At 42.3% G+C, this 16,760-nt stretch overlaps 1 protein-coding gene across 1 annotated transcript in view; it reads left to right on the top strand.

Annotated features, from left to right (window-relative positions):
• Nucleotides 1-470: 470 nt before the first annotated feature.
• The window catches only part of pdgfd (platelet derived growth factor d), a gene marked incomplete at its 3' end in the record, with an annotated part of 62,004 nt that continues 45,714 nt past the window's right edge, over nucleotides 471-16,760 (top strand). The window contains exon 1 of the mRNA XM_079246201.1: nucleotides 471-685. Coding sequence (XP_079102327.1) covers nucleotides 568-685 — 118 coding nt within the window. The 5' untranslated portion in view covers nucleotides 471-567. The remainder of the gene's footprint in view (nucleotides 686-16,760) is intronic.

The raw sequence follows: 16,760 nt of genomic DNA, 5'->3' as shown, positions 1-16,760 counted from the left end.
TGCGGCACCTCACATGTTTAGATAGATTTTCATTTTTCAGTGTATTTTTCTGATCTCCTTGTTTGACCTCCCGCACCAACATATCTTACTGTCACACCCACATTACACACAAGCCAGGTCGGTTGGCAAAGTTTGACGCGCAAAAGCTCCAGAAACAGTTGGGGAGCAATGCGGGCTATTTGTCAGCGACTAGAAAGAATGTTTTGGGCTTCACGGTGATAAGAAGTTCGGCGCCTATAATCTCATGTTTGACCGTGAGTGGAGCTATATTATCCTCCACCTGCTCTTCGCTGTCTCGGAGTTTTACCACCGTGCGTGTGCGTAACTTTCTCAGGAAGGCAAACTCTTAGACGTTGTGGCACGAGACGGGACAAAGTGTCCACACGCACCAGGAGTCAACAAGTGGCTTTTATGTTCTTGTTGAGGAGAGGCATTTGAAAGTTACTGAATGGAAAGTTGCCAAAGAAAAACTTTACTGAGCGGAATTTCAAGTCAATCATCCTTCATCTGACCCGCTGGAAGTAGAAAAGGACGAGGTTTTTACGCGCGTGCGAATTTGTCAGCACCATGAGAGGACCGGTGCTTTTCCAGATGTGGATAGTTTTGTTGTTGGGGACCATAACAGGAGTGGGGAAAGCTCAAGTTTCTACGGCCAAAGTGCTGAGAGGCAACAGCAGAAGAGACGGTGAGATGTATTATTTTTAAATCTCCATTATTCCTCCAACAGAACAACGTTTCTCTCTGACTATGTGCCCTTTTATTAAGCACACACAACTCAGTCTAAATGTTTTGTGCCCTCAGTGTCTCAGCTGCAGTTTTAGGAAGATAGGATGAGCTGTTCAAAAGATAATGTAATCCTTTTAGTTATAGCCTGAGGTCTTGCAGTCATATTTGCGCAACAGGCACCGCCTAATACCTTCAAGAAGGTAAACCAAGTTTTCTCTGATGACAAACACTCTCAGCCGTCTAGGTGCTTAATTTATTTTACTGAGACCATGTCGCTGATACAGAACATCTGTCCCCTCACCCAAGCTGAAGTTAACAGATTCCCTGATCCTCTTGCATATCTAACATCCTGGAAGTGTGCCATGCTTACCCTTTACGCGGCCCTGAGGCTAAAGACAGGGTACAGTGGCTTACCTTTGATTGCGTATACACACTCAGCTGCAGGGTTGCTTTTGGCTGGGAAACATATAAATACCAGTGTATTAGCTTCTAACTTGGATGGCTGCCTCTGAGGCCTGATTAACTAAACCTCCCTGTGAATGTGGGTGTGTGAGTGTATTAAAAAATGTGGACAAGAAGGTCAAGGCTTTTAGTTAGTCTTATGGCACATTAAACAGTCTATATTTATATGACCTTTAGTGTCCATCAGAAACTTTCTACAACTGTATAAAGTAAATGCTCTCAATCAGTTTGTGATGAATCATTTGAGTCCAACCAATTCTAACTAGTTTCACTAGTTTAAAGTCTGCAGGTGATTCTTAACCCATCATGATGAGTCATTCAAGATGTCATCATGTTCACTTTATGGTCATTAACTGAGAAAGAGTTGCCTGTCAATGAGGTGGTGACTTTTAAAAATAATAAGCAGAAGATCAGAAGAGATGAAGACAGCGATCAGGCCCCAAACTGTTCTTATAATGCAGCAGAAATGGAAATATTTATAATGTGCTGCAACAAGTAAGAAGAACCATAGGCAAAACTAAAAACTCCTAAAGTCTGTATTTTTTTTTATGATAAAATCTGTTGACTTATGAAATTAATGTGACCAGTAGTTTGTCACAGGCTGGATGGACTGGCGAGCTGTCCAGGGTGTACCCTACTTTTCGCCCAAAGACTGCTGGGATAGGCTTCAGCTTCCCCATGACCCTTAATCGGACCAAGTGGTTAGGAAAATGAATGAATGAATAGTTTGTCACAAGTTTCTGCTTACCTTATATATTTATATGGATGCATGCTGAATACGTGCATGAGGGTGGTGGTGGGGGTCTGTGGGACGACAACTCAGAAAGGGTTTATTTATGCTCAATATTGACCCTGCACTCGCATATGGACAGTGCATGTATTTTGTGTATATTTCAGCGCACTTGCAGAGAGCTTGCAGATGCGTACCCAAATGCAGCAAATGGAGCAATGCCACTGGAAATGTTAGGGGCAGCAATGTGCAGTACATCTCAAGTGCAACCAATGGAACTAATAACAACTCTGCAGTGTATTTAATGGCCACACAGACCACCACCATCCACCACACTGCTTCTTTTTAAGTGCCTTTCTCAGATTGCAGTTTATTACGATCTTCTCCAGCGTTGCCGTGCTTGCTGTTGTGTATTGCCCAAAGAATTTCACAATACTTTGGTGACTTTGCATGCAAATAAATGGATCGCTTGTCTGGTCTGTCAAAATCAGTCATTTTGCACATGTTTTTATTGCATTTCAAATTAAATGTTGGTTATATGAAAGTGTTTGTGTAATTAATTAGTATAATCCAAATATTAATGCCTTTTGCAAAAACAAAAACAAACAAAACAACGATGGAAACAATAGCGTAGACAACATTGTGAAAAAATTTATTTTTTTCCTGCCGCTTTTATGGAAATGAATGAGTGGCACAGTCTTGCAAATTGACTGTGATTATCTCACATAATCTCAGTTATATGATTATGTTATAATTGCACAGGCTTACTGGTATTACAATGAAAATGCTCTGAGTTGTCATTAAAGTAAGAGAATACTCAATATGCCTGACACAGAAGTACAATGTGAAATTTATTACAGATTGTCGCCCATTTGGGAGGGGGCACAGCTATAGTAAATGTCCCCTGCCACATTTATCAAACCATATATTTGTTCTACTTAAAAGGAATCAGACTGATATGATCAAAGTCTTTCATATCTTCATCAACACAGACTATGAGACAATGTGATCAGTGCTCCTGAGATAGACTGCTTGTTAGATGTTTTCATTTAAAAGCCCTTTAATCTGCTGCAGTTTTGCTGCAATTCACTGCCTCGACGTTTTCCCCACTTGTGTGTGTGTGTGTGTGTGTGCGCTTCTCCCTAAACATTCAGCTTTAAGCGGAACATGAGAGCTTAGTTCCGTTATTTGATTGACTGGTGCTGATTAGAGTTGCTTCCTTGTGGATGGGTGAGCTTCATGCTGATAGGGACTCCACAGCTTTCACTCGTCCACTAACTACTGTGACCGCGCTCATGTGCATATGCCCCAGTGTATTTGAATGTGAGTGTTTGTGTGTAAATGTTCTGACAGAATGTCTTAGCTCACTTTGAGGAATTCCCCCGAAGGTTTTTTTTTTTCTTTTTTATCCTGAGTTTGTTCAGCGTGGCGCTTGTTCTTTTCGCCTGCCATTGAAGTGTTTCTGTGTGTGCATTAAAAGGGTTTGGGCAAGGCAGGGGTGAGACAGAGTGTCTTATTAAAAGGGAAACATGTAAACACACTGCACAATGCAGAAACTATTTGGTTTTTCTGCGCTGAGCAACTTATCTTTACTGAAAAGACCAGATGGCCCAGACAGTTTTTTAGCCTAATACACAAACGCAGGCAGACGCACATAGTCAGGCAAAATATTAGAAACTCTCACACATATTTGCCTATAAATATGGTTTAGAAACACTGTACATTTCATCTGGTTTGATTCTGTGGCAGCCTCTCTGAGCTCTGCTTGAATGTTTTTGACTGTTTTGTAGTTATGGAAGGTAGTGGGTGGGTTTTATGAAGCTGCAGTTTAATAGAATATCCTGAAACAAATCAGAGAAAGAATAAATAGATTTTTCAAGTTGCTTTTACATTGTGAGAAAGTCTATAAATATTCACTTTAAATTCAGATTCAGTGATCTTATTGTTGAACGGAAAAAGGGTGGTCAGTGCTGGAGCACCGTGCAGTGAAATAAACATAAACTTAGTTTGGGGTCAGATTGTTTTTGGAAGCTAATGTGTTTATTTTTTAGAAACATCTTTCAGTGTGAAGCATGAGGGTAGGTGGATTATATTATAATTTGGCTGGATGTAGCTAGTAGAATGGGAGACATTTCACTAGTTGAGGTAAGAATTAAATATCACTGAATTCTGGAAGCAAATCTCATATCATTTGTAAAGAAACAAACTAAAATTGACCCTATTCTTAACCAAAATCTAAATGAAATGATCTAAAAATAAGCAAGCTTAAGATTTGCAGACCTCACAGCCCATGGACCTTAAATTTAGAGAGGTTGAATTTTTATTGCTGAAAAAACCAACTAAAATCACCCAAACATGATCTGAAAGACTTAAATTAATACTACAAATGTGCACCAGCTGTCATATTTGATAAAGAGAGTATTACCAAGTAATGAACATTATTGCACCGCTTTATTTAGTCATTCATAGATGCTAAAAGATGGACGTGGAAAAATTAATCTTGGTTGAAATATTTACATGATCGTGAAATATTGGGAAAAAAAAATCTAAATATGAAAAAAGAAGAGGAAGAAAATAAACAATACTTTTAACAAGCATTTTCAGTGCTTTGTAACTCTCAGTGGCTTTTCATTGGTTGTTCCCTTTATTCATTGACTTCTTAGAGCACATCAGGGTGTGCTTCTGTGGTAGCCTTTATTGGATTTTTTAATGTAAATTTAAAGAGAAGGTTCCATCATCCCCATGACTTGAAAAGCTAAAAGATTCACTTTTAAGTGTGTCTTTAATAAACCCATTTAGACATGAAATGAGTCTTCTTTTTAATGGTTTATTTCTCCTGTGCAGCAGGGCTAATCTGAATGACTATCAGTGTGTGTTGAGCTACTGTGGTTTACAGTCTCGGCTTTAAAAATCATGCATTTTGAAGTAATTTGCAGACATCTTCCAGTTCTGTGACTACAAGAGCGTGCAGTACAAGAGACTATTCAGAGTAAGTGTTATATATTTTTAGTTTTGTTTGCTTTAAGATCAACTAAAGTTATGTAACAATACTACTTAGACACACTTTATGGAAGTAAACACGCACCCTCACACATTATTTATGCAGACAAACGTATTCTTGACAGTTGCAGTTGGACAATGAGGAGCATAATCATGCTTACAGTGAGCACCACGGTTAACCTGTCATGCAGAAACAGGTTGGTAGTACTGGCTTAAGCATTCAGTGTCATGGAATCATTATTTAGTTATACAGCAACTCTGCTTAACAGAGAAAATAATCGAGCTTCGTTGTGGCTACAGAGCAGCAACGGTTCTCATTGAGCATACTGGCATAGCCTCCCTCTTGTCTAATAAGTCTCTTATCTTTTGTCTTCCTCCCTCAGTCCTGTCTTATCAGTGTATGCCTTGCTACATATCATCTCTCCAGATCCCCCTCTTTCAATCTCCTCTTTTCTCATTTTTCTTTTTTTATCGTCAAATCTTCCCCTCTGTTTTTTTTAATCAAAAGCTGTTTCACCCCATCAGCTCTTTGAACAAATATAATATGGCAAACAGTGGCACACTTATGCACCATGGCATTCTCAGACAAAGCAAAGGTGCATGTAGGATAGGATAATACAATATGCTTGTTTCAAATTATATATCTATATATATCTATATCTATATCTATATATATATATATATATATATATATATATATATATATGTATATATATGTATATATATATATATATATATATATATATATATATATATATATATATATATATATATATATATATATATATATATATATATATTATACACTGTCATGTATAATGACCAGTTTCTACCCGAGTCCATGTTTGGGTATCCTTCTGTAACTGTTTCTTTTTTAAGTAATTTTAGGTGTTATATTTTCCAATTCCCAAAGGATTTGACTGACTTGTTTTCTCACATTAAACATTGATTCACAAGGGTTAATTTTTGGCCATGAGTAATTGAAATCAAGAAAAACAAAGAATGTAGTTAGGGGAGAAATGGGGTCGCAGTGCTGATAACCCATCGGAGGTCATTGCAGTCTCTGGGGTGACTGGTCAGCAGTTATTGGCTGAGATGACATACTTATGAAATAAATAATAAAATAAAGTATAAAGCTTAAGAACCAAAGGGAGCCTCAGATCCACAGACTCCCCTTGGAAGAGTAAATGTGTTTAGCACAGCACGGCAGCCAGACCATCTTTCTGGTATCAGCATGCTCTCTGCTACACTGGACAGGACAGGTAAAAAAAAAGAAGAAGATGAAGAATATTGATCTTGAACTTGAAATTCAAAGTTGAAAGAGCTGCACATACTCATGTTATCAATCTTTAACCTTTAAAAGGATCTGTTACTTGCCAAATACTTCAACATATATTTTATTTCTTCAGCAATAAACTCTCATATTGTATTACTGTTTGACCTGAAATGCATGTAGGGGATTTAGTTTGGAGAAACATCCCTATGCATCATATCTAAGGTTGTTTCTTTAATAAGTGTGAGTTAGCATGAGGAACATTTAGAATACTTCCTAATTTTCATTCACTGAATGTAGGGTCCTCTAGTCTCATCTGCTTAGTCTGATATGCATTTTCTTTCTCATTGCATTGGTGTCCGCGAACCTGTTAAGCTCATCATGTGGTCTCACCTAACAACTCCATCAGCTAATAAACAGCGAGGCTTTCAGGAGGGAGGAGTGTCACTTAGGTTATTGGAATTCATGAGTCACATTACGGACACCCGACATGCTTCCCACCCACTCAGGCCAGCACACAAGCAAACACAATTACAGGATCTCCCTTTCAAGGGAATCCCCCAATAAACACTTGTGATCATGCACATACACACATCCGCACTTTGAAAGAGCCAAAACTACCCCACCTTTTAATGTTTGGCAGACACTCTTTTCCTCCCCTGCACAGAGAAAATAGGGTGGTGACCCCTTGAACAACCTGATTGGGGGAGGAGTGTATGCTGTGTACCGTATGTGTGTGTGTGTGTGTGTGTGTGTGTGTGTGTGTGTGTGTGTGTGTGTGTGTGTGTGTGTGTGTGTGTGTGTGTGTGTGTGTGTCAGTATCAAAAGGGAAGAAAAAAAAAAGGAAGCCTTGGAAAGAGAGTAAAGCGAGGTGTATGCTCATGCATGTGGTGGTGCTTCGTTTTCAGGAGGAAGAGAAGACACATAGGAGAGTAAGTCTAGAAGGAAGCTGAAGGGCACAGAGGAGGAGGAGGAGAGGAGGAGGAGACGGAAAAGGTGTGTGAAGAGAGATATGCCAAGTTAAAAGACTGGTCCCTCCACTTTTCTGCCCTGTCAGCTTCCAAAGAGATAGTGAGACCAACGGCAAGCCAAATGGATAGACTATAAAGAGGGGATGGACGAAAGCAGGACTGATAGAGGAATGGAGGGACGAGATAAGAACGTTTCTGGAAAGGGAGAACAGAAGCAAGTGTAGAATCAAACATAAGCAGATTATCTGATCTCAGTATCTGATCAGAACTCAAACCGAAGGCAGGAGGAAAAAAAAAAAAAAAGCATAATTATGGTTCTCTTTCCCCAGGTTAGGGTGGTTAGCCATTACTAACTGTTCACCCGGTGAAGACATCACTTCTTCGCTTTGGGGCCAAAAAGCACCTCCTATCAATAGGGAAATTGCCCAAATGTTGGATGTTTTTGGCTAATATGTGTCTTTAAGTAACAGCCATCATCACGTCCTATCGGTTTTTAAAATCATCACAGTGTGTTTAAGGAGACAGTACAATAAGAAAATAAAAAAGGTATTTATTAATATGTGTAAAGGTACTTTCAGTGTAACTGTCTTGATCACAATTCTAGCACTCAAGAGGTACTTCTAATAGCCCAGAAGCATTCAGGAAGTTTGAGAGAGCCACTGTTGTATTGTTACATTTCTCATATTGATGAGAGAAACAGGAAGTGAACACATCCTCATCCTGATGCAAAGCAGAAATGGAGAAGACAGGTAGTAATGGGGTGTCTGTTGGTGGGTGGCGATGTAGGCAGGATCATTTTAGAATATTTACACAGTAGTTAGCATTCAACAAATGAGGTTAAAGTTCCACTTCTATTACAACAATACTTTAGTGACGAAGACTGAGAAGCAAGAGTTGAAGGGAGCTGTACTCTAGCAGCTGTACAGATTGTTATTTGTCAACGATTAGTCAACGAACAATGAATGATCAGAGGAAGCCGAGCATATCAACAATGGTAAACGTAACGAGCATCGGCTGTAGTGTGAACTTAACAGGAGCTTTATATGACAGCCACAGCAGAAAAAAAACCCCCCAAAGACTTAGAGCTGTTTTCCCAGTGTCAGTCCTTGTGATTTGTTCCACCCAATTAACTTATACTGTGAACATAATATCAAATTTTAATGCGCCCTGTGGATCTCTAGTAAAGCAGAACATATTGCAAAGCAATGTAAAACTAAAGTCAGATGAAAATCTCAGTAACAACTGCAGCCACATTTCTAAAGAAGTTTGGATCCTTTTTAAAGGTAAATAAAAACTAAGTATTGTGATTTGCAGAGCATATAAATCCTAACTGAAAATAGCTGTCTACCGCGCAGAGATGCATCACTTTGTCTGCAAACAACACTGGCAGTGATTGGAAACTGGGGATACAAATCATGGCAGTGTTTTCTTTATAACCTCCTTTGTCCTATTTAAGATTTTATAATGTGCTTAACGTGTTTAGTGGGTGACAGGTCTGGGCTGCAGGGAGGCCAGGCTACCTGGACTTAGTCGTATAGAATAGCTGCACTGTGTGGTTTGACATTATCTTGATGAAGGATGTAAAACCTTCCCACAAAAACATGTCAATTAAAAAATATGTTGCTTCAAAAGTTGTACGTATCATACTGCATGAATGTTGTCCTCAAAAGTGTGCAAGTTACACATTTGTGCTCCCCCATCCCATCACTGTTGGCTTATGAATTGTTGATTTTTCTAATCTTTAGTTTGGAAAAGCAGCGAGCAGAATTTCCAAACAGAATAGCTTGTTAGTGCAAACTTGTGACTTTTGTACACTGATTTATCTCTGTTGATGTGTATTGTCTTCCTTTGGCAATAATAACTCATTTTACAAGCCAATGAAGCACTTCTGAAAATGAGCTGAGCTGGGGACATTGTAGAGGAGAACTGGAGAGCAGACTTTTTAAGCCTTTCTATCTAAGCCGTCTGACCACCACTGGGTGCAGTTAAAAGAGGAGTGGGGAAATATGACGCAGAGGAAGGAGATGGAAGTTGCTTGGCAAGTCAGACAACATAAAAAAAAGGAACAAGAAGCATTGAGTAACATGATTAGGCCAGTCGACTAAGAAGGAAAAAAATAAGAAGGATCAAGGAATGCGAGAACATATGGCAGAATGTCTCTTTGGCGGATATAAGGGAGGTGAAATTAATTGAACTGGAACTCTAACAAGTTGAAAAGGTATAACTGTGTGGAAGATGAAAGACTGAGTAGGGTGAGGCAACTGAAGGAGGAGAGAGAAGACATTTTAATCTGCCAATATGTGAGTCCCCCCCCCCAAAAAAAAGAAAGCAGCTGACAAGCACATGAAAGAAAGAGCTGGTGAGAGACAGACAAGAGAAGGATAAAATGAGACAAGTCAAACAGAGTGTGATGGTTATGGGAAAAGACGGAGTAGAGGTGTTAAAAGAGCGATGAGGAAGAGTGCATGGCATCACAAAAGATGAATATGAGTGGGAGGGGTGTGCTGAATAAGCAAGAGCAAAATAATACAGAGATGGAGGGATAAGACGGGCATAGACGGAGTGAAAAGTTTGAGAGAGAGATTCACAGCATCCCCAAAACTCAGAGCAGCATCAATGAATACGAATGAAGGATAATATGGGGAGAGAACAGTGTGCAGCGTGGAGTGTGTACTTTAAAAGGATGTAAATTAACTGCATAGTGAGCTTCTCTCAGCATTGGCTCCGTCCCAGTCCTTGGCAAACAAAGCTAATGTGACTCAACAGCAAATACATGACGAAACTGCTGATCTGTTTGCATGTATTACAGAAACAAAGATGGAGAGAATTAGCCTTTATATGTGTATGTTTAAGGACATGTGGAGGTCAACTTTGAAAATGTTTAGTGAACAGAAACAATGACTTTGCTCGCTAATTCACTAATTTTCATTTTATTTTGAAAAAAACAGCATATGAGTTTAAAATGTTTTAGCATGCTAAAAGTAAATCAACGTAAAGGTGGTCGCCATTGGATTTGGTTAAAAGAAGAGTCCTTGAGGAAACTAAATAACTTTAAAGGGAAAAAAACTCAACATATCCATATATGGCATTTGACTGCATTGAGCTGTCCACACAGCTTCATTACGCTTTATAGTTACATAAGAAACTGGTGTACGGCAATGTCGCTGTACATGCAGCTGGTGTGTTAATTACATTTATATCCCTTCAGGCATGGTGCTACATTGAAATAAGCTCTCTGAGGTGTTTGTTAGGGGAAATTTAAAAGACCCTTTGTGCAGTTATCTGATAGCTATTAAAATTTGAGTGCGATAATAAAAGAATGAGATGTTAAAATGATCAATCAAACTGTAGGAAATGTCCTTATACAGAAAAAAATATATGTAACGTAAAATTCTCCAAATGGCTGCACCATTTTTTTTTCATCACACAAGCTAACAAAGATTTACTGTTTAGCTGCAGTTACTTTAAACCACATGTTTGCGCTCTTTCAAGACTACACTCTTTATATTTCATCTGCCCACTGTGTTATTTTTATATGTTCAGCCCAAGCCTAATCAATCTTGTTTATGTTCATGCAGTTTATTGATAAAAAAAAAAGGCGAGTATTGACCTTTGTTTCAGTCTTGGAGAGTGATTAAAGTGTTGTGAGGAAGATTAGCAATCAGAAAGACCTGAATAGCAACGTCTCTGTGTTTACCTGCTGTCACCACTGTTCATCTTTTGGTTTTCTTTGACAGATTGTTTCGGTAACATTCAAGACAAGAAGCATTTATTTATGTTGCAGAATTTGCACAATTAAAAAAACAAGGCAAGACTATAATGTATTAACTGTGGAAAATGCAATCACACAACTTCAGATGTAAAGGTTCAAAAGTAAAAGCCAGGTTTAAAGACTGGCATTAGTCTAAATGCCAACCTGCTGGCATGATGCTATCTGAGAACCGTGGCGAGTTTGTTTACTAAATCATCATTAGATTAGTTAAAGCAACGCTACTGAACAGTTGCCGATGCATCCACCTTGCATCCTGTCTCTGTCCTCTGTCCTCCAGCCAGGAAAAACCAGTCCAATACTAACTTTGTCTTATTTCTTCCTCTATCACTTTCTCTTTTTTCTTGTTTTTTCCTTGCGTCCTCCTCTTGTCCTCCTCTAAGGTCCTCTTGTGTTTTTTGCTCAACCAGGCATGGTGCTTATCCAAAATGTCCAGTGTGTTGATAGCGAGTGAGACGTGGGGCTGTAAAAACAAAAACTGCTGTTTTTCAGCTCCAGGATTCTGCAGGGCATCAATGACTGCAGGAATGTCCATCATGGATGTCAACATGCCATCAAAACAGAAGCAGAGTCTTAAGGCTGGAAATGTCTTCATCTTCATCTTCGTGCCGCTTATCCGGGGTCGGGTCGCGGGGGCAGCAGCCTATGCAGGGAAGCCCGGACTTCCCTCTCCCCAGCCACATTTGCCAACTCTGCGGGGGGGATCCCGAGGCGTTCCCAGGCCAGCCGAGAGATATAATCCCTCCAGCGTGTCCTGGGTCTCCCCCGGGGTCTCCTCCCAAAGGGACGTGCCTGGAACACCTCACCAGGGAGGCGTCCAGGAGGCATCCTGACCAGATCCCCGAGCCACCTCAACTGGTTCCTCTCGATGCGGAGGAGCAGCGGCTCTACTCTGAGCCCCTCCTGGATGACCAAGCTCCTCACCCTATCTCTAAGGGAGAGCCCGGCCACCCTGCGGAGGAAACTCATTTCAGCCGCCTGTATACGAGATCTCGTTCTTTCGGTCACGACCCACAGCTCATGACCATAGGTGAGGGTAGGAACGTAAATCGACTGGTAAATCGAGAGCTTTGCCTTCTGGCTCAGCTCCTTCTTCACCACAACAGACCGGCGCAGAGTCTGCATTACTGCAGACGCCGCACCGTCGATCTCGCGCTCCATCCTTCCCTCACTCGTGAACAAGACCCTGAGCTATTTAAACTCCTCCACTTGTGGCAGGACCTCACTCCCGACCCGGAGAGGGCAACCCACCCTATTCCGGCTGAGGGCCTGGTCTCAGATTTGGACGTGCTGATTCTCATCCCAGCCGCTTCACACCGCGAATCGCTCAAGCGAGAGCTGGAGATCACGACCAGATGAAGCCAGCAGGACCACGTCATCTGCAAAAAGCAGGGACCCAATCCTGAGGCCACCAAGTCGGATCCCCTCAACACCTCGGCCGCACCAAGAAATTCTGTTCATATAAGTTATGCTCAGAATCGGTGATAAAGGGCAGCCTTGGCGGAGTCCAACCCTCACCCGAAACGAATTCGACTTACTACCGGCAATGCGGACCAAGCTCTGACACCTGTCGTACAGGGACCAGACAGCTCGAACAAGGGGCTCCAGTACCCCATACTCCTGGAATACCCCCCACAGGAGCCCCCGGGGGACACGGTTGAATGCCTTCTCCAGGTCCACAAAGCACATGTAGACTGGTTGGGCAAACTCCCATGCCCCCTCCAGGACTCCAAAGAGGGTAAAGAGCTGGCCCACTGTTCCACGACCAGGACGAAAACCACACTGCTCCTCCTCAATCCGGGATTCGACTATCCGGCGGACCCTCCTCTCCAGGACCCCTGAATAGACCTTCCCAGGGAGGCTGAGGAGTGTGATTCCCCTGTAATTGGAACACACCCTCCGGTCCCCCTTCTTAAAAAGGGGGACCACCACCCCACCACCCCAGTCTGCCAATCCAGCGGTACTGCCCCCAATGTCCACGCGATTCTGCAGAGGTGTGTCAGCCAGGACAGCCCCACAGCATCCAGAGCCTTAAGGAACTCCGGGCGGATCTCATCCACCCCCGGGGCCTTGCCGCCAAGGAGCTTTTTGACCACCTCAGCGACTTCAGCCCCAGAGATAGGAGAGTCCCGTGGGCTCACCATCTGCGGGAGGAGCCGTAGGGGTCGGGTGCAATGTGAGCTGGGCGGCAGCAAGGGGCGGGGACCCTGGTGGTCCGATCCCCGGCTGCAGAAGCTGGCTCTAGGGACGTGGAATGTCACCTCTCTGGTGGGGAAGGAGCCTGAGTTTGTGCGCGAGGTTGAGCAGTTCCGGGTAGATATAGTTGGACTCACCTCGACGCATGGCTTGGGCTCTAGAACCAGTACCCTCGAAAGGGGCTGGACTTTCTTCCACTCTGGAGTTGCTCATGGTGAGAGGCGCCGAGCAGGTGTGGGCATTCTCATCAGCCCCCAGCTTGGTGCCTGCACGTTGGGGTTTACCCCGGTGGATGAAAGGGTAGTTTCCCTCCGCCTCCGGGTGGGGGACGGGTCCTGACTGTTGTCTGTGCTTATGCACCGAACAGCAGTTCAGAGTACCCACCCTTTCTAGAGTCCTTGGAGGGAGTGCTGGAGGGTGCTCCTTCTGGGGACTCCATTGTTCTGCTGGGGGACTTCAATGCTCACGTGGGCAACGACAGTGAGACCTGGAGGGGAGTGATTGGGAGGCATGCCCCCCCCCCCCCCCCCCCCTCTGAACCCAAATGGTGTTTTGTTATTGGACTTCTGTGCTCGTCATGGATTGTCCATAACGAACACTATGTTCCAACATAAGAGTGTCCATATGTACACCTGGCATCAGGATTCCCTGGGCCGCAGTTCGATGATCGATTTTGTAGATTTTTATCGTCGGAACTGCAGCCACATGCCTTGGACACTCGGATGAAGAGGGGGGCGGAGCTGTCAACTGATCACCACCTGGTGGTGAGTTGGCTCAGATGGTGGGGGAGGAGGCCGGTCAGATCTGGCAGGCCCAAACGTGTTGTGAGGCGTGTTGTGAAGCAATGCTCCATCAACACTGTGTACAGCAGAGGTGGGGAGCGGCTGACCTCAACTCGGGACGTTGTGGGTCGGTGGAAGGAATACTTCGAAGACCTCTTCAATCTCACCAACACGTCTTCCGATGAGGAAGCAGAGCTGGGGGACTCAGGGGTGGGCTGGAAATGTATGTGGCATTATTGCTTTAATTCATTTCAAAATTGTTTGTTATATATTTTAAAAAATACATTTACCATTTACAACTTCACATTTCTTAGTTTTATATAATTGTAATTTAATTACTTAATGTGGGCATTTTTAATAGTATTGAAATTTTGGGGACACACATCACAAGTTGGTCCCTCTCAAACTTTCCATTAATATGTTAACAAATTAAAAAAAATATCATCTTCAGGTCTGAATGAACCCCATGTTAATTACATTCCTACAGAAAAATTGCAGTCTTTTCACTGAAAATGATGAATGTTGCTGTGTGTTGGTCTCATTTACAACCTCTGCTCTAACAGAGACAGCAGTGCATCTCAGGCAAAGTGAGCAATAAAGTTTTTATGCAGACAACAGTAATGACTATGCTTGTCTTAGTAGAGTAACAGCTTAAACATAGAGAAAAGTAATATTCTCCACTGCTCCCATAAACAGCACACTTATTAGATTAAAATGTCTCACTGTGGCAACATGACAGGTAGCAGAGCTGCGACAGAGGATGCAGACTCTGTGACGCTATCAAGGATTTGCCTTGAAAATGAAGTCATGAGAGACATAAATGTAGAAGTGGATGAATGCTGCCTGATAGACGTATTAACATTACATATCTCATTAATGGAAGCTGCATGTTCTCACATCACTGCAGTTGAGTATTGAGTGTTTCTGACAGGCACAACTGCATCGTTCATGTGCTTCTGCTGCTTTTCATACAGCATTTCGTCAGATCTGCAACCCTGTATCCACCTGTTCTGCTTTATAAAAAGGCTACAGTAGGAGGAAAAGCATTACCATCCATCATCTGCTGCTCTGACCTGGGCTGTGATGAGTCATAACAGTTTGACTGACAAGTCAGGCTCTAAATGTTCTTTGTAAAGCACCTTTACTGGCCAAATTCATCATTATATAGCTTTTTGAAAATGTTTAGCTTGTGGCAGGAATATTGTTCTCGACAAAGCCATTCAGTGACAATCCACTCTGACATACAGAAGAGATGGCTGATCCACATAGTGAGCCATGATGTGCCACGGGCCTTTCATGCAACAGGTCGATGACTCTAAAGAATTGCTACTTGGAGGAATTTCAAGGAGCATGAGTAGCAAAGGCAGAGCAGAAGCTGTTTGTTGTTCATCTTTGGCTTCTGACTTCTCTGTAAAATACAGCAACACGTGAACGTAGTCGTCGGGATGTTTGCACAAGAAAAAAGACACAAAGGAATATTGAACTGAAGATGTTTTCAGTTTCTCCTGAAACTTGAAGATTCAAGAGGCATATAGACATTGTGTGTGTGTGTGTGTGTGTGTGTGTGCGCGCGCGCGCATGTTGAATTGAGATTGTGTTTGACAAATCCTCTAGTGCACTATGAGAGCTGTGTCTTTGTTACTCTCACAATGGTGTCCTGACGAAAATGAAAAAGACTCTTTTTTTTTCTTTCTGTCAAACACTTTTATCTTTCCCTCTCCAACTGTCAGCATTTCTCCCCATACAACCCCCCCCCCCCCCCCCCCCCCCCAAACCCACCCACTACCACCCTTCTCTCTGATTCTTCATTTGTGCATCTCAGCACTTCTTCTGCTGTCTCTTTACACCTCACTTCTCTTGTATTCATTAGCTTTTCCTCTCCTGTTTTCATTTCATTGCTAACTCTCAGAATATGGCTTCTGAGCAGCAGAGAGGGGTGTGGGGGGGGGCAGCTGCAAGTGTCAAAAGAGAAGCAAAGTATAAATACAGAGCAAAAAGGGAGGCCTGGGAATTTAGGAGGGGGGTATGGCTTGATTAGTGGGATATCAAAATGGAAAGAGAAAGTGGTAGAAAGAAAAGTTAAAGCTGAAAAAGAAGAAAGATGGATAAAAGAATAAATGGAAGGAGGGAGGGGTGGATGATGATGTTATGTTCTACTGTAAAGCCTGCAGCAGGTTAAGTGATCCCAGTGGTAGATAGAAGGTCAGACACCCACTTGACAGTCAGACCACTGCTTAACCCTGCGTTACAAACACACACACACATATAGACACATACACAGTGCTGTGCTTAGGGCACACACACACTTCCTGACAAAAACATATACAAATGTACTCTCATGGACACACACAGCTGATGTAAGGCAGACAGACTGGGAGCAGGATGGCTGTCAAAACATCAGCATCTGCTCAGCATCACACACACACACACACACACACAACGCTCCAAGCAAACACACACACACAAACATACATCTAGCAAACAGTGTTCAAGTGGTCCTTAGAGGCATTGAGTCTGATTTTTGATAAACTTGCGCAAACCCAGCTGGGGCCTGGAAAGCGCGCATGGACATACACACATTGTGTAAAAATGCCCTGAAACATCCTTTTCCCTTCATTTCTTCTTCCTGAAGTTTTCTGTTTCCGTTTCTGAGAGCATAAAGTTAAACTTCTCATCATTTGTCTTTTATTAAATACTTTTTGCATGATGGCTGAAAACAGAAGTGCTTGAAATTTTCTACGTTTTCAGAGTAGATGAAGAGAACCTACTTAAAAAAGTGAGACATTTTTCATCTGTTTTCCCATTTATTCATTTGGGGAAAAAAAAACGTTATCTTACGTGTCTCTCTCAG

This window comes from Telmatherina bonti (genome assembly GCF_933228915.1).
Source record: "Telmatherina bonti genome assembly, chromosome: 9".
Taxonomy (NCBI): Eukaryota; Metazoa; Chordata; class Actinopteri; order Atheriniformes; family Telmatherinidae; genus Telmatherina; species Telmatherina bonti.
This window is presented reverse-complemented; position numbering and strand designations above follow the sequence as displayed.